At 49.0% G+C, this 20,974-nt stretch overlaps 1 protein-coding gene across 1 annotated transcript in view; it reads left to right on the top strand.

The window, feature by feature from the left end:
• PGBD5 (piggyBac transposable element derived 5) overlaps positions 1-20,974 on the top strand; it is a 104,797-nt gene that overhangs the window by 51,867 nt on the left and 31,956 nt on the right. Inside the window, exon 2 of the mRNA XM_007989764.3 lies at positions 15,445-15,872. Coding sequence (XP_007987955.2) covers positions 15,445-15,872 — 428 coding nt within the window. The remainder of the gene's footprint in view (positions 1-15,444; positions 15,873-20,974) is intronic.

The following is a 20,974-nucleotide window of genomic DNA, read 5'->3' as shown; positions in this document are numbered from 1 at the left end:
TGAGTAGAGTAAATAACTTCCATTTCCATCACTGTTTCCATCATGGAGTCTGTTAGCAGAGAACATCTCTAAGGAAGCTGTGAAATAATTAGGATTTATATAGAAGTGGGGCAGCCTTTCCCACTGTATCCACATCAGTTGGAGAGTTTCCGCTGGAGAGGAGTATTCTGTGTTCTTGACATTTACATAGGGGTGCTCTCCAGGAGCAGCTCTTTATCAGATCGGAGAGCACTCTGGGATGATGGTGGGGGGGGGGGGCGTTCTTCTTGCATGTTGCTAGGTAAGGTTTATAGTGTTCTGCATCTAACAGCTTTCACTTTTGATTTTTCACTCTAGATTGTTTGTCTTTTTGCATGAAGATCAAGAACGGTTGTGTTATGCTTTGCAACTGACCTGTCTAAGGTGGGATCCCCTTTAACAGGAAGAGAATACAGAAAAATTCAGCAGCAGCGAAACTGCTCTGTAAACAGGCTCACAGTGCAATCTAACTTGGGTAATTTGATTTGTTGGAAGGTGAAAGCTGAGCTGCAGAGTACCCTGCTTTTTCAATCATAAACGCCTTCAGCTTGTTCTTTTCTAGGCTGATGACATTAGAAATGCGTTTGCTTTGTGTGTCACGGACAGTTCTCTTGGGCATTGCCTAGAAGACCTGCTTGCTATCACTTGTGCTGTATTGGAATGCTTAGATGATACAGGCCACTGAGTGTTGGTTGGGTAGAGCTTCCTGTCCACGGGAACCTTTTATATTCCCAACCCCTCCTCTTCCATTCCCAACCAGCCTCTTCATCCTCTGGGCTCAGGTAGCTTCCCCACAGGTTTTATTAGCACTTAAGGTACTGTACTGAGGTGGCGAGCTTCCACGGTAGGGCAGCATCATGCGGGAAGGAATCATGATTCAAACCCAGGCTCTATCACTCGGTGGATGATGTTGAATGATTTCTGCAAGCTCTGTGCCTGTTTCCTCGCATGTAGAATTTCTCTTGGAAATATGATGTTATCCTACATAACTCCCCAGTGATGTGGCAGTTCCAAATTAAGGTCAGTGTTCCCTTCACATACCGGACATCTCAAAATTAGTACCTTGCAGAATTAAAGAATACACCTTGGAGGCTCCCTTCATGAAGCAATAATCTGACTCTTGTCCAAGTTGAACAACTTTATTGGGAACAAAACAACTGCCTCTGGGTTTCTGTTCATCTGTTCTTTTAAGCAGTGAAATGCTTGTGTCCAGGAGCCAAGTGGCAGTAACCTTTGTGTCTTCAGTTCTTCCAAGAATAGGTGTTTCTTAATATCCCTGATTGAATTAGAACTCAAGTCCCAGCTGGTTGCCTTCCACTGGCCAGAAGCTGGCTCCTGGAACTGGCTCGATGGCCTGGCCAGACTATCTCAAGAAAGCTGCCTGTCCTCCTGCCCAGCAGCTGCGTCTCATCTGAGGGCACCTTGTCCCATTGCTGTGTTCCTTTTTGTGAAAACCCCATCCTGAAACTGCATAATTTCAAGCTTAGGAAAAAAAATAGAATTGCCGTAAGATGGGGCAAAATTAGAATAGCTTTTGTATTTGAAAGCTAAAACTCTTTAAGTATGCACAGACAATTGTCGGAGCTTGTTCTCTTGCAAACAGAAGTCTTGGCAAGCTGAGGTGAGTTTAGACAAATAACAATCAGTCTCCCTTTTGAAGTGAGCAGGGACCGGACTGTGCCTCTGAAGAGGGTCTATGAGTACCCCAGTCCTGTCCAGACTCAGAAGAGAAAAAGGAGGCCCCGAGGTCATGCCAGGAAATGTGATTCGGCCAACCATGTTTTGCTTGCCTACTCTGTCTGTGCCTGAGGGCTTTCGTTCTATCTAATACATGGGACCGGATCCCGGATAGGCAGCTTCGAGAGGCATATGTGAACACCAACGGGGCTCTTGGCTTTCTGTGTCATTTCCATAGAGTTCTCCTTCAGTTCTTAGCCACGTGCGTTGGGGCCATGAGTGCACTGAACAGCACAGTCTCCCAGTAAGACCACAGTGTGGTGGTCAGCGGCAGAGGCTCCAGAGGTGGACCATCTAGGCTATTTCTAGTTCTACCAGTTACAAGTTCTGTGACCTCGTTAGAGGCTAAGAGTTAAGGCACATCCCTTAAGCTCTCTGTGACTCAGTTTCCTCTTCAGATAAATGGGGGTTAAGAATAGTGCAGATCTCATAGGTTTGTCATCAAAGAATAAGTGAATCAAGTTATGTAAAGCAGACAGAACACAAGCCTGGACATAAACACGTAGAGCCATATGCATGTTGGTTCTACAAAATAAATATACATGATTTGCTTCTGTTTATTGATAAATAAATAGGATGTTTACCTTGGTAACACTTCTGGAGCTGGGCTCTGGAAGTGTGACCTTGAGAAAGGGGAGGGGCAGTGGGACCTGGAGGGCAGAGTCCCCACAGCTCAGGAACTACAGCGCTGAGCTTTTCCTTGTTTCCACGGGGAAAATGAAGAGAATGGTACCAACTGCCTGGAGGCCACGATGGGACCAGCCGTGTCAGGGCAAGGCAGGTAGCGCCCTGCCCTGTCTTGACTGCAGCAGCTGAAGGGGAATGCAGAGCATCTTTCCTGCTCCCCTGCAGCTCCACCCCCGTCCTTTCCCTCTGGTCTCCTTTTCCGTGTTACGTTCTGCATCTGCAGAGGTTCCTGTCTCTGTCATCAGCCCAACTCTCCTTGTGAGATGAGGAAGCTGAGCCCTGTGCCCTTGTCACTTATTTGCCCCTGGGCAGACAGTGGCTGGGCTGCATTATTTCTCTCCTTCCCATCATCCTGGTATCTGTGTCTCCATCCTAGCTACCCTTTTCCTTATCTCTTCGTTTTCTCTCATTCTTTCTCTCTCTCATCCCGGTGTGGGCGGGGATGCAGGGAATTCTAGGGATATAATTAGTAGCCAGGGAGAAAGCAACTCCAGCCTGCCTTGGTTTTTTCTTGGACCAGTTGTGGCGAGATAGGACCAGCACTGTCTGTCCATGGGATGCAGTGAGTACCCCAGGGTTGTGGGAAGGGATCAGGACCCCGCCGGTGGACCCTCCCTACTGCCTCTGACCCCAGATATACTGTGACACACTCTCTCCCTGTCCCCAGCACACACAAACTCGGAGTAAGCACAGAGGGCCTGATGGGGGAAGAGAAGGAGCCAGGTGTGGGGTCAAGCAGAGCAGGGCTGCACAACTTTGGCAAGTGACTGGCCTGCCTGTTAAAGCAGGTAATGGATTGCACCAGTGATTCCAGCCCTGTGCAGTGTGTTTCTCAGGATGATGCACCCGCCTGGCAGAGCAAGCTGCTTGGGATGGGGAGGGGAGCCTGTGACCCGGCCCATGCCCCTGGTTGTGGAGGGGTGAGCAGAAGACAAGCAGTCCCCCGACCCCTAAGCCTGTCTTATAGGCATGGCTCCACGTGGATTTCGTTGATGTCTTCATCCTCCTAACATACAACCTTGACATTGCTGCCAAGGAGCTGCTGCTTAAGCGGGATTCCTGTCCTGGGGTGGAAGTCTTCAGGTCTCTCCCCCACATCCACGGTCTGGGTTCACCTTGTGATGTGACATTTACCTTTTCATTTGGGTTGGAAACAGCCAGACCCTTTGGGGCCTTGCAGTCTTCTGGCTTCACCTGAGATTCTCATTCTCTCTGGCCTGTGGTCAAGGCCTTCTAGAGGTCAAGACAGGGGTTGTGCCACTTCCTTTTTGTTCATTTGCTTCTTTGGGCTCCCAATAATTTTTACAGTACTAAGATAGGGTTACAAAAATGGTAGCACATTTTTATGTCCAACCAATTCTGTGTATCCCTGAGACCATGTGTTGAAGCTCACTTGTATATAAGTGAGTTTATATACAAGTTGGGGTCACTTTATAAGAACAAAGGCCTACATTCCAAGATCTTGGGGATCAAGAGGTCTGGGCCAAGCGCACACCCTACCTCGGCACATATACACTCACTCATATACACACACGTTCCCCCAGCCTCACCAGTGTAGGACCTGCCTGTACCTCAGGCTGCCAGAAGGGGCTCCTCACCCTAGACCTGGCCCAGGCATTACGGACGCTGTCCCTCTGTCTTTTCTTTTTCTCCCTCATCATTTTCTAGCAAGCACCTTCAAGACTTTGACTTTCTCTGTGTGCTGCCGGGATGCTGTTGACTATCTTCAAGCCCTGAAGAGTCATCATGCCCCTGTGTCATTTCATTTCCCCACTCATTCACTTGCTCACTCACTCTGCAAGAAGTGCCCCTGGGGCCAGACACTGTGCTAAGCCCTGAAGATACAGCAAGGAACAGGGCAGACAGTGTGGACCTTAGACACACTTTTTCTTTTAACTCCTCCCTAGGGATTCACCACAAATGACAGAATCCCTGCAGACTTCCTCTAAAAATACTCAGATTTTCATGTTTGCACTTTAGCAGTCAGACTCCTTGGTCCTGCCCTGCCAGGCCCCACACTCTTCTTGGTTGCTTTTTGGGGAGGGGCCACTTGGCCTCAGCAACACACATTTCTAAGAATTTATTTTAGGCATGGAAGAAGTCCCAAGTCCATATATATTTCAGTGGTCAGCTTCAGCCTTTTTCCATCTCCCCAAGCCTTCTCTGTCCTCCACCTTATTCCTCCTCCACAGCCGCCTCCTCACCACCACCATCTGCGTGGTCAGAACTTGAGCACATCCGTGGAAAATCAGAAGCAACCACAGAGCTAAAAAGACCCAGCCTTCTGGGGAGTATTCATTCCTGCCTATGTGGGGTGTGGTGTGGCACGGGGAAGAGAACCCCCAGCTCCTTGGTGTCCAGTTTGCAGGACCTTGAGCTCCTTGGTGTGCCAGCTTGCCTGACCTTGAGGAAGTTCTCTTCCCTGAGCCTCTGCATTCCCCTGCAGAGCAGGAGTCCAGTAGCCCTGTGCTTGGCTGTTGTGAGAATGAAACTGGACCCGAGAATGCTCTCTGTAGTGGTTGATATGATGAAGAGCCTCCATGGGGTATGCCGGAGTGCTGCTTTTCTGTCAAGGACATTCTTGGAGTATAATTCTTGAAACCTAGACGATGGAGCACCCTTTTTAAATTTTATTGTTATTTTTTAAGAGACAGGGTCTCTGTCGAGCAGGCTGGAGTGCAGTGACGCAGTCATGGTTCACTGTAGCCTCAACCTCCTGGGCTTGAGCAGTCCTCCCACCTCAGCCTCTCGAGTAGCTGGGACTATAGGCACGTGCCACCACACCACACTATTTTTTTTTAATTTTTTGTAGAGATGGGGTCTCACTATCTTGCCCAGGCTGGTCTCAAACTCCTGGGCTTAGGCAGCCCTCCTGCCTTGGACTCTCAAAGTGCTGGGATTACAGGTGTGAACCACTGTACCCGGCCAGCATCCTTTTTATCGCTCAGATTGCTCCCTACGTGGCTGGTGACATGGTCCCTTTCTCCATTGCCTTTCATGGAGGAAGGACTAGGGTGGTCCTTGGAGGGCGGGAGAATGTGTGCCATGGTACATGGTTTGGCAAGTTGAGGGCATCGGTGGCCTCAGCCGGGGCCCAGTGAACAAGAGGAGGCAGACCTGGGGAAGGAGCCTGAAAAAACAGCAGCCCAAGTGAAGGAAAACTGAAATGGACCCGATTTGATTGCGATTGAAGAGCTGCAGAGGGTGTCACTGGGGCAATAAGCGGGGAGGGAGAAAGCTGTGAAGTCGTGGAAGAAGTTAGTAAGTTACCTGGGTTGTCCCTCCCATCGCAGCAGGTCACTATGCGTGAAATGGGGCCTCTCCTCACCCCCACCTTCCTCCTCATCAGGTTCCACGGAAGTGGGAAAAACACTTCTGCCATCCTTTTGGTACCCAAGCAGAGGCTTTAAAAATACAAACTCGTGAGAAATAGACACAGTGCCTAAATGAAATATAAACTGTGGTGGCTACGGCTGCTGTTTCGTAACAGCCATCTGTACGTCGGCTCCCGGGAAGGGGACAGAAGCCTGAGATGAGGGATTAGCAATGCTGTCGTGGGTGTGATCAGATACCATTTATGGGGCATTACTAGAAATCAGGCACCATGCAAGCCATCTCATCCCACTTAATCCTCACACCAGCTCTGTGAATTCCACACCGTGGCTGTCTTCACTTTACCAACAAGGAGACCAAGGCTGAAAGAGGTGCGGTAACGTGGCCGAGGTCACACATCTCATGAATCCAGGAGCTGGAGCCTAGTCCAGGAGCTCAGCTTTGCTGGACAGCAACTAGTTCAGAATCATAATGGGAGGCTTTTGCATAATAATTTACATTCCTCAAAGTACTTATGATTGTCTTATAATTAGTCTCAGAAGTTTGTAAATAAGGCTAGGTAGCTAGGCAAGTTACCAGTGAAAAAACTGAAACCTAGAGACACTGCAGCTTCTCAGAAGTTCAGATAGATAGTGGAAAAAAACAAGAACAGGATCCAGCCCCACCACCCACCATGCCCATCTGCAGGTAATCCATCTCTCATCCCTACAGACAGCACTACGTTTTAGCTTTGTACTAAGGATGAGTGAAATCTATGGTTTGGGTAGCAGAGTATTAATATCTTACTGGATGAGCTTGGTCAAGAGGAGAGCAGATGAGCTTTGTGATGAGCAGCCTGGACTGAAGAGAACCATAGCACACATAGGCATGGCAGGACTCACAAATTGCCACGGATTAGCCCTGTCCCCTCCTGGCCTTTTAGTTTATTGCTGCTAAGGGAGTCAGATCACAGTGGGGCTTTCTGTTCGCAGGTGTTCATTCATTTGACTGACGTTTGACATTAGAGGATTTGCCCTGCCATCATCCCTGTGCTAGGTACAATGTTTGCAACCCTTCCTGTGTAATCTTGCTGTTTACATTGAGCCCCAGATCTGGCTGAAGGGGTAAAAATCCTCCTTTCCATCTGTGTAAACATGCATGACCTGATCTCTGCCCACTGACAACATCCAAACAGTCATTCATCCACATGACATAGAATGTCAAATGCTGCTACTCCACATAGAGGTGGGGCCCCCATGGGAGAAATACATGTGACGGGGATTTTGATTGGAGGGCCCTCAGGCCAAGCATGTGGCAGTATAGTGCTCACCTTGGAGAAGACTCTGCCAGCCTTTATTTTCCGCTGCCCCATCGTTAACTTCGTGCCCTCAGAGATGGTCGAGCCCACCTCTGCCTAGCAGAGCACTCCCGAGAGATGTCTTTAAGTAGGTCGTCTGCAGGTGGAAGGCACTTGAGTTGGCCAATCACACAGAAATGAAATCTTACATGTCGTGTGAGAATGGCTTTTTTATGTGTACGGGTGCCTTGTATGATAACTGGTTTTGAAGGTTAGCTGCCTTCAAATGGTTGGTACATTGGGTTTTGGGGGCATTGTCACCCATTTTCTGTTCACCAGCCCTTTGTCACATGACCTCTAGTCAAGGTTATGGATTTAATATCTGTATTAGTCAACTGATTCTCTTTTTTTTTTTTTTTTTTTTTTTGAGACAGAGTCTCACTCTGTCGCCCAGGCTGGAGTGCAGTGGCTTGATCTCGGCTCACTGCAAGCTCCGCCTCCCGGGTTCACGCCATTCTCCTGCCTCAGCCTCCCGAGTAGCTGGGACTACAGGTGCCCGCCACCATGCCCGGCTAATTTTTTGTATTTTTAGTAGAGATGGGGTTTCACCATGTTAGCCAGGATGGTCTCAATCTCCTGACCTCGTGATCTACCCGCCTCGGCCTCCCAAAGTGCTGGGATTACAGGCATGAGTCACTGCACCCGGCCCTTTTTTTTTTTTTTTTTTGAGATGGAGTCTCTTTCTGTCGCCCGGGCTGGAGTACAGTGGCATGATCTCAGCTCACTGCAACTTCTGCCTCCTGGGTGCAAGCAATTCTTCAGCCTCAGCCTCCTGAGTAGCTGGGACTACAGGTACATACCACCACGTCCAGCTAATTTTTGTATTTTTATTACAGGGTTTCACCATGTTGGCCAGACTGGTCTTGAACTCCTGACCTCAGGTGATCCACCCACCTTGGCCTCCCAAAGTGCTGAGATTACAGGTGTGAGCCACCATGCCTGACCAGCTTTTATTTAAACTTTTAGGGACTCCATACAACTATTCTGTGGTTCATATGTCCTGTGAACAACTTCAGCTCAGATGCTGATTCTAAAGCTATTTTCTTTGTATTGCTAACTTCTTTGCCAACCACTGTGTTGTGTTAGCATGAGGAATGCCTTCCAAGTGCACAGACACACGCGTGCACATGCATGCAGTTTATCTTCTCTGTTCGTAACAAGCAAGCCCTGCTGCTTGATACATTTATGCAACTGAAGCTGTACCTGAGTTTTCTGGCAGTTTCTGCATGTTTTCTAAGGGCTCTATGGAATGGTTAGCCACTTCAAATGTCCTTGGTTGGAAGATACCATTTAGGAGGTTAACACTAATCTGAACGTAATTTTGGAATATCCATAGGCATGTAGGTCAGACCTGTGCAGAAAGGGGAAGCCTTCACACTCCTCACAGTCATCCAGTGAATTAGATGTAAGTTATTTCACCTTTCTACCCAGATTGAAAGGTGCCAAACCCAGTGGTGTCCGGAAGTGAGCCAGGACTCAACCCCGAAGGCACCTACCACTGTGGGAATACCCCGATAGAGCTGAGAATCAAGTTTGTTTATTTTGGTCACTTAGTCGTGAACAAAGAGGTTGAACAAGGGAAAAAGTCTTTGAAGCACTCAGTGACTGAGTGGCTGAATTCTACAGTTGCGACTTGAACCCCAGGTGTTTACTAAGTAGACAATAGGCTTGTCCTTCATCTCAGCCACATGGGGGAAGGAAAAAGGGATGTGAGAGAAATGGTGACTACTTTAGCTGAAGATAAGGACCAGCTGCAGCTGGCATTGAGCAAACAATGAGATTGGCTGTTTCCTACATTGCCCTTTTATAGAGTGTAACTTTGTGTCTGAAATGATAGGAATATTTTTGTGGTGTTGTAGAACATTCCTCTTATATTTTTGTACCTGTTTGATTTCGCCTGGAGATAAATGATTCCATCCTCAAGCCCTTCATTTAAAATATTGATTCTATCTGTATCGCAAAACGGCTGACAGTTTGAACCAAAAAATACCAGCGTATGCAAAATGCCCTTTTCACCAACCCCCGCAAAACCAGTGCTTGAGGCTCTAAAGGGCTGCAGTTTAGAAGGCACATAAAGCCACCTTTTTTTTTTTTTTGAGATGGAGTCTTGCTCTGTTGCCCAGGCTGGAGTGCAGTGGTGCCATCTTGGCTCACTGCAACCTCCACCTCCCAGGTTCAAGCAGTTCTCCCTGGGCCTCCCGAGTAGCTGGGACTACAGGCATGCACCACCACACCAGGCTAGTTTTTGTATTTTTAGTAAAGACAGGGTTTCACCATGTTGGCCAGGCTGGTTGCGAACTCCTGACCTCAGGTGATCCGCCTGCCTCGGCCTCCTAAAGTGCTGGTATTACAGGCATAAGCCACCATGCCTGGCCAGAGCTACCCTTTTCTTCCCGATGGGGTGGGGGTGGGGATTAGTCCCACCTGTGGGGTGCTCAGCTGGCCTCCAGATCTGAATGAAGGGAGACAGCAGGAGCGGCTCCCAGGAACTGCACTGCCAAGGCCCAGAGCTGCCATCTTGGCTGTGTGTGTGACGTCACGTGACCCTCTTACCCACTGTGGGGCGGTTCCCAGTTGATCATAAAGAAACTGAAATGCAGAGAGGTTGTGTGTCCCGAATTCTCAGGCCATCTCTTACCTGGGACTCTGCAGGCCCACCCCCACTTGATTTCCTAGATGGTGTGGGCATCCTCAGGGACGTGACCGAGAGGTGTGCCCACCGTGTTATCTTTCACTCCTCGTCCCACCCACCCACTCAGGCCTCCCCAGACGCAAAGGTGTCCCTGGCTGACGTAACCTTGTCACCAGGCATTAGCGCGGGGACTGTTGCCATAGAGACCCGATGCTTCCCACTGAACTTAGAAAAGATGCTCCTCCCCTTGGGTGGGCCAAGGCCTCTCCCCTCCCCTTTGTCATCCAGTGGTCAACAGGTGTAAGAGGTAGACATGCTGTATACGAGGCTCCAAGGACACAGAACACACCAGCCTTGACCTCTGCCTTCACACTTTACCTGGGGTCGGGGGACGGGCCACACAAGCAGACCAAAAACGAGCATGAGTGGCCGATGGAACAGCTGTGAACTGTGCTAAACCCAAGGAGAGGCACCGAGTCAGGGCTGAGATGAAGAAGCCGGCCTGGGGGTCAGGAGGGTCTCCCAGAGGGTGATGCTTCTTGAAGCTGGAGCCCCAAGAGGGCTTCCTTCCAGGAGGATCAGGCCCTGGGGTGGGAAAGAGCTTGCCACGTCCAGGTCTGACACAGACTTCCCTGGTAAGCCTCCACAAAGGTCTGTCATCCAGGCCAGAGGCAGCGACTGCTGTGGATAGAGGCAACAGGCCTGCCTTGGCCGCCCTGTAATCCATTCCCCGTGCCCTGCACACCTGTAGGGAAACTCAGTTCAGAGCATGGAGGTGAAGGAGCCGGTAGAGGAAGTTAAATCCCAGCCAGGTCTCACCTGACTGCGGGAACAGCCGCCAGATCCTCCCCGACCCCTTGTGCAACAGCGCGAGCCTGCTGAAGTTGCAAGAGCATGGTCACGTGGTGCTCACAGCCCTTCACTGGCTTCCCGCACCCTTGGGCAAGTCTGAGCCCTGTGATAGCGACCAGGCCCTCACGCCCCACTGATGCCTCCAGCCCCACCCACTCCCCTTCCTGCTCAGTTGCACTAAATTCAAGGCATTCTCACTGGCCACAGGACCTCTGCATGAGATGTTCTCACTGCTGGAAATACCCCGAAACTCCCCACTGGGGCTGATGGCTTTTCACCAGTCACCCTTTTAAGCCCATCTCAGGGAGTGCCTCCAGGAAGCCTTTAGGATCCTGCCTCCCCTGAGGCCTGGGTTTGGGGCCCCTCTTGTGGGCACAGCTCTCCTCCAAGCCTGGATCCTTGTCTGCTGCCTGCTCCTCTTACTACCTGGTCAGCTCCTGGCAAGGGAATAGCGAGTCTTAACTCCTTTCTACTTTCAGGATCCATATGGTGCTCAAATGCCCATTGAATGAGTGGTTTCCCTAATTGCCCTTGCATTACAATCCCCTTTATAAATGGAACATCTCCTTTTCTAGTCACTGCTGAGGAGAGGGAATCTGTTTCCTCTCTTGGGGACAGGGAGAGAGGGGATCCCTTTGGGGGATTGGGCATTACCAAGCCACTATACATGCTGCCCTGGATCTGAGGGAGTGGGGAACCCAGGTAGGTGGTGTGATGGGTGCCTTGACATGAATTGCCTGGTGGGGCAGGGGAAGGAAAGGACATGGCAGAATGAGTTTTGTCTGGCAATGCACCATCAGCATGCAGAACCCTTCACCCTAGCCCAGACACCGAGGTATACTGAAGCAACACCTCCTCTTCCTCCTCTAGTTCTCCCCAACCTCCTCCTTCCCAATTCCACTCTGCCTTTGATTTTTTTTTTAACTCACATGGGTTCTCCATTCCGCTTCAGAGTTACTATAGCTGTGCATTTTCATCCTGAGTTATTCCCAGCAACACATGAGCACTGTGGAGGTGGAGGGAAGTTTTGTGTTTGGGAGAGGGAGGAGGATGGGAAGACCATCCCATGACTTCAGTTGTATGTGGGTACCATGTATAGGAGAGCCATGTAGATGGGACAGAAGGGCTGCTGCTAATAACCGCAGCAGGTGCGCTCAGGCTGGCCTGGGAGGAAGGCCTCCCCAACCATGAGTCACTTAGAGTGGATGCCCTTGGGCTGCATCCTTCCAATTCTGAGGTCCCATTCCCTCAGTTGCCAAATGGGATGCTGCCTCATGTAGATGTTACGAGGATTACATGGGTAGTATCTGGGAAAGCTCTCCATAAACAGATCCAAGTCTTATCTTGGCTGGGGGTGCTGCCCATGCCAGGGCCATATTGTTAAATGGTGCTTGTTATTAACTTGTTGATAAGGAGTGGCTGTATTAGTCCATTCTCATGCTGCTATGAAGAAATACCTGAGACTGAATGATTTGTAAAGAAAAGAGGTTTAATTAACTCACAGTTCCGCATGGCTGGGAAGACCTCAGGAAACTCACAATCATGGCGGAAGGGGAAGAAAGGCACCTTCTTCACAGAGCAGCAGGAAGGAGAAGTGCAAGCAGGAGAAATGCCAGACGTTTATAAAACCATCAGATCTGGTGAGACTGTCACAAGAACAGCATGCAGGACCCGCCCCCATGATCCCGTCACCTCCCATGAGGTTCCTTCCCAACACGTGGGGATTACAATTCAAGATGAGATTTGGGTGGGGACACAGAACCAGACCATATCACTGACTCCTGACTAGCATTTCTTTCCTGCCTTCCCTCCCTCCTTCCCTCCACAGGTCACAATGATTCACCTGTGCCAGGACTTTTCAAATCCCAGTAATCATAGCAACTCAAAGAGGCTGGACAGAATGCTCGTAAATCAAAAACAAACAGTTAAGAGGGAGCCGGCCGCTTCCCAGTATCTTCATGAAGCAGCTGGCCCAGGCCAGGGGTTGCATGTGAATTCATTTTGAAATGACCTGGGAGGCAAAATTACTTTCAACATAACTTTAAGCAGAGAAAGTTCCATTCTGCTTCATCAGCATGATGTAGCAATTAAAATGCCGGGTTTCCTCCTCTTTGAGCACTATCCTTGAATAATTGACGGCTACACCCACCAGAGGCTGCAAGGCTCTGCTGAAATAAAATGATTTTCATTAGGAGTAGGTGTGGAGCTTCAGGCTACACCTGCGGAATCGGCCCTCATTCTTACTGGCCTCATCATGCCAGCCAAGACCTCTTCCTCCAAGACCTGTTTGGTGCCCAAAAAACAGTTGGTGAAAGTGATGTATGTGGTGCCATTTTATCCTCCAGGCCTCTGTTGCTTCTGTAAAATGCAGACGGTTGGAGTCTTCCCTGGAAAGCCCTCGGCCTGGCTGTCAGTGAATTTCTGTTGATGATATCTCGATAAAAGTTACCAAGCCTCGGGAACCTCCCTTACGGCCAGGCACCAGGCGAGGTGCATTATTCACATGATCTCATTTATTTCACGTTTCATGACAGCCTTTCGAAGTAGGTATTTCTGTGTGCATTTCTACAAGAAAACTAGAGCTAGGAGGGATTAAGCAATTCCTCTAAGACTGTGCAGTTAGCTAGAAGTAAATTTAGGGTGTCAGAGCGCCAAATCCATCAATCTGATTCTAAAACGCTGTCTCATGCACATTGTCTCCTTTATTTTTCTGCAGAAACTTGTTTTTCAGAAACTAAATCAGTAATAAAGGAAGGTTGGAGAGAGTGATGATTAAAATCTGAAGAATGAGAACAACTTTTGTTAGAAATCGATATATAGGTGAGGTGCAATGGCTCTCACCTGTAATTCCAGCACTTTGGGAGGCCGAGGCAGGCCAGTCTCTTGAGGTCAGAAGTTTGAGACCAGCCTGGCCAGAGATAGGCGAAACCCTGTCTCTACTAAAAATACAACAGTTAGCCGGGCGTGGTGGTGGGCATCTGTAATCCCACTACTCAGGAGGCTGACGCAGGAGAATCGCTTGAACCCGGGAGGTGGAGGTTTCAGTGAGCTGAGATTGTGCCACTGCCCTCCAGCCTGGGCAACAGAGACTCCATCTCAAAAAAAAAAAAAAAAAAAAGAAAAGAAAAGAAAAATCGATATACAGATGCAATAGAAGCAAATTTTGTTTCCTACAAATCTCTACATATAGTTAGTGTACCTTAGGTTACTACATAGAATTGTAAGCCATAGCTCTTTAAAAATGTATGTGTGTACACACACACACACAGAGTCATGCTTAATGACACGGATACATTCTGAGAAATGCATCATTAGGTAATTTTGTTGTGCAGACATCATGGAATTTATTTTACAAACCTACATGGCACAGCCTCCTACATACCTACACTATATGGCATAGCCTGTGGCTCCTAGACTACAAACCTGTGCAGCATGTGACTAGTGAATACAGTACAATAGGCAAGTGTAACATAATGGTAAGTATTTGTGCATCCAAACATATCTAAACATAGAAAAGGTATGGGAAAAATACAGTATTATCGTTATATGGAACCACCATCCTATGTGCAGTTCATTGTTGACTGAAACATCCTGGTATGTGTGTGTGTGTATGTATTCAAAGGGCTTCATTCGTCAAAAATTGTGAAGTTTTATCCTATATGTGAAATTATCTAAATAAGCCCCTTCAGATTTAGTCTGTAGTCACCACAGAGTTACTGCATAGGGAATGCTTAATGAAAATTGCTTTTTCCTAGGTGGAATTTTTCAGGCCCCAAGTGGTGAAAGTGTTTTACTTACAAAACCGCTTCAACTTACCAGAAAATGAAAGCCAGAAAGCTATAGCCACGCCCCTGTGTTAGAAACTCCACGTGTCTTTGCATCTCCTCCCTGCCCTTATGTGTCCCTTTCTCTTCAGATCAGTATTTACCGAATGTGCCAGATTTGTAAGAACTTGCGTTCTGCCCCCCATTCCCAGGGAAAGCATGGCGTCTGCAGGGGAGGGAGGAGCCCCGTGTGATGGCCTGACGGGAACAGGAGGGGCTGTTCTCTGCTGTCTAGGGGGAGTGCTGGAGTGCCTTTTGTTTTTAGTTGTTATATATATAAACATACTTATACATCGATGTATTTGTAATATCTGTATTTTTAAATGCATGTGTGTGTGTGTGCACCTGTGTATATATGTATGTGTGTATATGTGTATATATGTGTACATGTATGTATGTGTATATGTATGTGTACATATATGTATGTATATGCATGCTTCCTTGTACAGAGAAGTACCCCAGACTGGCAGACAGTGCTTTTAATTTGTATGTATAAATATGCATATTTTAATTTTAAAACGTTGATATATACATTTATACGATATATATCTCTAAACATACACATTTATGTGTGTGTGTACATATCTAGTTAAGACTCGGCTTGTGCCCCGGGTGTGTGAAACTCCCCAGACCGACACGGGTTCTGTGCTACGCGGGTTCTGGCGAGCAGGGACGCGACTGCGCCCCCCGAGGGCTGTTCTCTGGTCTGGTGTGGAGATGCAGGCTGCACCTTGCACACCGGATGTCGGGGCCGTTCGTTCCGTGGTGTCTGGGAGGAGCTGCGCTCCCACACAGAGAGCAGGAGAGCCGGCTGTTTTGGAGCAAAGGGGGATATAAAAGCTGCGGGAGCCAGCACTGTCGGGTGGTTGCAGCAGCTTCTGGAAGGTTGGAGGGGAAGACGGTAGCACTGGAGGCAGCGGGGGCACTCGGGCAGGGACACAGGGATTGGAAATGCAGCCATTCTGGTGTTGAGTCAGGGTGTGGCGGCCGTCCTAAGGAACGCTCCGCCTGGCTTTGAGTTTCAGGTCCCACCCGAAAGATGCCCCCCAGCGCCAGTGCCGTGGACTTCTTCCAGCTCTTTGTCCCAGACAACGTCCTCAAGAACATGGTGGTGCAGACAAACATGTACGCCAAGAAGTTCCAGGAGCGGTTTGGGAGCGACGGAGCCTGGGTGGAGGTGACGCTGACGGAGATGAAGGCGTTCCTGGGCTACATGATCTCCACCAGCATCTCCCACTGCGAGTCCGTCCTCAGCATCTGGAGCGGCGGCTTCTACAGCAACCGCAGCCTCGCCCTCGTCATGAGCCAGGCCCGCTTCGAGAAGATCCTCAAGTACTTCCACGTCGTGGCCTTCCGCTCCAGCCAGACCACGCACGGGCTCTACAAGGTCCAGCCCTTCCTCGACTCACTGCAGAACAGCTTCGACGCTGCCTTCAGGCCTTCCCAAACCCAGGTGAGGCCCGTGCGGAGGTAAGGGCTCGGCCAGGTGTCCTCGCTCTCTCGGCCTAGCCTTGTCTGTCGGCAGGGCTTTGGGGTGTTCTTCCTGCCCTGCCTGCCCTCTGAGTTCACTTCAAGGTCACCTCTGCTATTCTTCCATTCCATTAATACACATAATCCAAACGAGATCGAAGGGGAGTAGTAATAATAGCTCCAGCCCTCAGAGAAGTCAGAATTCAGTGTTTTGCTCTGAGAGGCAATCTTCCTCCTCTTTTCTCCCTATCCTTCATTTAATTATACTTTCCAAATGATGTTTTGCTCAGGTGAATATTAATTTTATTGTCATATTCTCTGAGAATGACTTCACCTGTTGGCGATGAAAGGAGGCTAGAAGCGTCCTGGGTGGCAGAGGGAGTGAGCCTAGAATTAGAACCATTCTTCAGACTATCGGGGGTTACTTATGGCCACACACAGCAGAGCCAGAGTCTTTGGATGAGGGTTTGGCAGAGTTCCGGGCATCACTGGTCTGATTCCCTAATACTTTCCCCAACCAATTCCAGAAGAAAAGGTTCTGCCTACTCTCAGCTCCCGAGCCCCTCCCTGCCTTCCGCTGGTATCCACTTGCACCTGGGACAATAGCACCTGGCCCTGGGGAGACAGAACTCCAGAATCTTCCTCAAAAATTGCCCTGCTGGTCTAGCAAACCAATGAGATGGCTAATTTCCAGAGATGTCTGTAACCCGAACCAGGAAGTTCTTGGCCCATGTGGGCCCCATTCCCTTTGACTTGGTCTGTGTGGCAGCAGAAGTTCAGTTCAATTTTATGTATGTGTTTAAAGACCCATCGCACATCTCTCTCTCCTGTGCTGCTTCTAAGGCTCTTCTAAATAAACCTCCAATTCTTGTTGACATTCTCCTGTAGGTCCTCTCTCTCTCTGTAGTGTGCCTTCCCCACACACAGCTAAAAATCACAGGGTTTTGTGGGGAAGGTAGTGCCCTATTTCATGTCTGCTGGAGCCTTCCATTCTCTCTGGATCTTTCTCCCCACTGTCTGGTGAACGTGTTAGGCTCGTTACGATTTCCGAGTGTTTGCAGCATGCCTTCTGGCCCCTGGAACGCCTTGCCGCCTTCTCTCTGCTTTGCAAATGCAGCCACTCTCCAGGGCCAGTGTAAGGCCCACAGTCCCATGTGGATTCCCTGCTATCTGAATTCCCCTCAGTAATTGATGGAGCAGCCAGATGCCACTGTGCCTCATCCTCCAGTGTGTCATTTACCTTCCTAACAAGAAGTGGAAACTTTCGAGGACATGAGCCCTGCCCTATAACAGGCCCTGTGATAGGCCCAAGGACGGGCCTGAGCACATTATCTTTTCTTTCACTAAATACTTGCTTGGTTGAAAATGAAGCAAATGAGAGACAGTTGCCTGGATGTAAGAGAAAAATAACACATTCAGACCATGCTGGGGTCAAACATTTGGAGAGGTGCTGCAGAAGGCCCTGTGCACACTGTGCCTAAGTATCTGTCAAGAGGTATCTGTAATGGAAGTCCAGGGTGAGTGCCCGGCCTCTGTGACACACTGCAGTGGCCACTAGGAATTCTGAGATTTGTGGGCCCGCCTCTCTGCAGCTCCCAGGCATAGGTACCCTGAGGGGAGGCCCAGCAGCGTTGCTGAGCCCGGCTGGGTGGGCAGTGGCTGGACTGCAGGTGGGCAGGTAGGCAGGTGTCCAAGTGAGCAACTCTGCCCTCCTTAGCACATGGCTCAGATGGGCAGTGCTGGATTAACAGGAACAGGGAGAGCCTAGAAGGATGATCGTGTTATTCTGCTGCTCACCGCTTGTATTTGGTTCCAGGTGATGAGGCTTGCAGAAGCAGGGCCTGAGATGAGGCTTAATCTGGGGAAGGGCTCTCGGGTCATGTTTAGGGCTTTTTCCCCTTTACTTTTGCTTTCACATTTCCACCTCTTCCTCCTGCCTCTCCTCAGGCTCATTCTGCTCTCCTTCTATTACTTTGTATTTTGTTTTTATTTTACTGTATATGGGAAATTACATTTTCTTCCTGCTACGTTTTCTACTTGGTACTCCTCCGTGGCAGTGACGATCCCAGCAGGACTCTGAGCTCTATCTAGAAGTCCAGCCGAAGAGATGCTGATACAGGAACTATTGCTAGGGGCGCAATCGGCATTAGGGGAGACCCGAAGGGAGTAGAGAAGGCTGTAGCCCAGGGAGAGGCCTCAGGGCAGGTGGGCAGAGCTTTACCTTGAAGAAGCAGATCTATGGCCACTCCTTGGAGCCTATTTTTATTATGCCATTTCTTTTTTCTTTATTGTCTTATTGGGAAAAGTTATATAATCATGTTATCAAAAAGTTGAAATAGAGGAAATAAGTTTGAAATAAGTTGAAGGGGCTGATCATAGGCCCCTCTCCTTACTCCCTTGCTCTCCGGCCTCTTTCTGATGACTCCCACTTGGCTGAGCAAGCCAGAAACTAGGGGCAAAGAAGCTGGGTGGGATAGTTTGTAAGAGGCTGACCTCCAGGCCTCAGCGCAGGGTCCGCAGGATGGAAAGTGACCCTGGGGGGCAAACACAGAACACCCAGCACACCCCAGTACAGCCTGGGGCACGAGGCTCTGGGAGAGTCAAAGGGTTGACTGGTGCCACGCAGCCTGTTGCACCAGCTCCGTGTCAGTAGGCGTGGAGCAGGGTAAGTCAAAGGAGATGAAGTCATAACGAGAGTACGGTTGGGTATTTACTATGACCAGAACCTCATGCTTCCTGGGGCTTCCTGTACATCACCTGTGCCCTCCGTTCCCTGGAGCAGCAGCCTGCCCCATCTGCTGAGGATGCCCTGGGCTTTCCAGTTTGGGTGGGCCTGGCTCTCCCAGGGACTTGCAGGCCTTGTCATTCCCCAGGCTGCCAGCATTGGCCCGCCCTGCTCGGCTCCTGCATTTATGCTCTTCTCAGAGACACATCTGCCACTTAAAGATGGAAGAGGGTTCTTGTCCTGATCCTTGATTGGAGAAGCTGGAGGCTCTAAGGGAGCCTTGGATTCCTAGCTTTCCTGCTCTGTGAAAATCCCTGTTGGACCCTGGAACATTCAGCTCACAGAGAGGCAATGATTTGCTTGTAAGCCTCAGGGCTTTCTGGGAGGGTCTTCCTCTCTGCCCGCAGACACAAGTCGGAGCAGTTCTCTTCCCATTGCCCTCATCAGGTGTGTATGGATCAGAATCCCAGGAATCATTCTGCACCCGTCCCTTAAACCATCCCTTGGGGCTGCACTCCAAACACACAGCACACTCACCTCACACACTCAGCTCACTCACACCCTCCAGCCTGCAGTCTTGGGAGCCTTTTTATTCCAGCAGCTGTGACCCTTTGGTATGAGTTTGGTCTTAGAGTCTTCAGAGGATTCCCAGAATCTAGCAGTAACCAAAGCAGCTGGTGTGTGTGTGTGTGTGTGTGTGTGTTTCTACACAAATAAAAATGGGGAGACACTGCATCTCCTCAAAACTGGAGCCAGATTAATTAGAGAAGTATTTTCGGGGAGGGATTATGCAAATCAATAAATGGATGTTTTGTCTTTCCCCTACCGTACATAACCACCCTCCATACCTCAAACCACGCTTGTCAAGCACAGGAGGAGGCTCAGGAGATACGGTTGTGTAACAGAGAAATGCTGACCAATCTGTAGCCTGGAAGAGAAGCAAGTGGTTTTTCTGGCCGGCAAAGTTTTTGGAGCTTTGGGGAGCATGCCGTTCTGTGCTGCATTTAGTCATGACACGTTCAGAATTCATTTAATGGTGGTAGAAAAGGAAAAAGATCATTGAGGGTCAGCAGTTCTTGCTGGCCCTTTTGCTTTGATGAGGCATGTGATTAAATATAAATTTGCAACTGATCATATGTTCAATGCAAGTGGAACAGAGGTGCACTTTCTTTCTGAAGAGAATGAGAGAGGGCAATTTTCATTTTCTGTGGCCTCAGAGGACAGAGTAGGAGGCACGTCTTCGGCAAGGATCATTGGGCAGGGAAAGGACAGGCAGAGGGCTTTTTTATGCCATCTTCTCCCTTCTCCATCTGCTCCCATTCTCCCACTGTGTGGAGGACTTGTCCATTGCACTTGAATAGTTCCAAATGGGGCTTTGAATGTTTAATGAGCTACAAAGAGCCAACGAGTGCAAGAAACCAGGCGTGAGGGCCAGGGGAGATGTTGCAGCCAGGCCAGCCTCCCAGCCTTCCCCTTCACAACACAGGGGAGACCACATGTGATGTCCCCACATGTCCATTAGTAGAAAAACTGAGGAGGCAGGTATGCACTGCTAAGACTGAACAACGCAGGGCTGTCACTTCAAAAATTGAATGCAAGGTACCTGTGCTTTCAATTTGCATTCAACCTCCACCCATCTTCCATTCCTAGAAGAATGGAAGGATATTGTCCACATCACACATGGTAAATATCCTCCGTTTCGTCCTTGGAAGACCTTTTTCTGCCATCACCTGGGAACTTGTTGGGAACACACAGTCTCAGGCCCAGCCTCACTGAATCACAATCCACATTTTAGCAGGATGCTCAGGTGACTAGTTTGTTGAAACTTTTTCTGTAAATAGCCAGACAGTAAGTATTTTAGACTTTGTGTGGGTTGTGTGACTGATGTTGCGTGTTGTCAGTTGTGCTATTATAGCCCCAAAGCAGCCACAGACAATATGTAAACAAAGGAGCATGGCAGTGTTCCAATAAAACTTTATTTACAAAAACAGACATGGGCCAGACTAGGCAGTAATTTGCTGACCCCTGATCTAGGGCATCGTGTAGAGTTCTGGGAATCATTGCCTGCACTCTTCATTTCTGTTCCCTACAGATGCACACTCTAATTCTTAATTAAGCTTGAGTTGGGATCAGGGAGGGAAGTGTAGCACATCCCTGAAATTTACCCTAAAGCCTCCCAAAAGAACTTTACTTTGAAGATAAATGGCCACTCCTTAGAGCCTATTTTTATTATGCCATTTCTTTTTTCTTTATTGTCTTATCATTGGGAAAAGTCATATAATCATGTTATCAAAAAGTTGAAATAGAGGAAATAAGTTTTAAAATTGCCTTGGGAATTTTGTCAGAAAGGACATGACAAC

This window comes from Chlorocebus sabaeus, chromosome 25, assembly GCF_047675955.1.
Source record: "Chlorocebus sabaeus isolate Y175 chromosome 25, mChlSab1.0.hap1, whole genome shotgun sequence".
NCBI classification, from domain to species: Eukaryota; Metazoa; Chordata; class Mammalia; order Primates; family Cercopithecidae; genus Chlorocebus; species Chlorocebus sabaeus.
The sequence above is the reverse complement of the archived record's forward strand: the minus strand, read 5'-3'. Positions and strand labels throughout refer to the sequence as shown.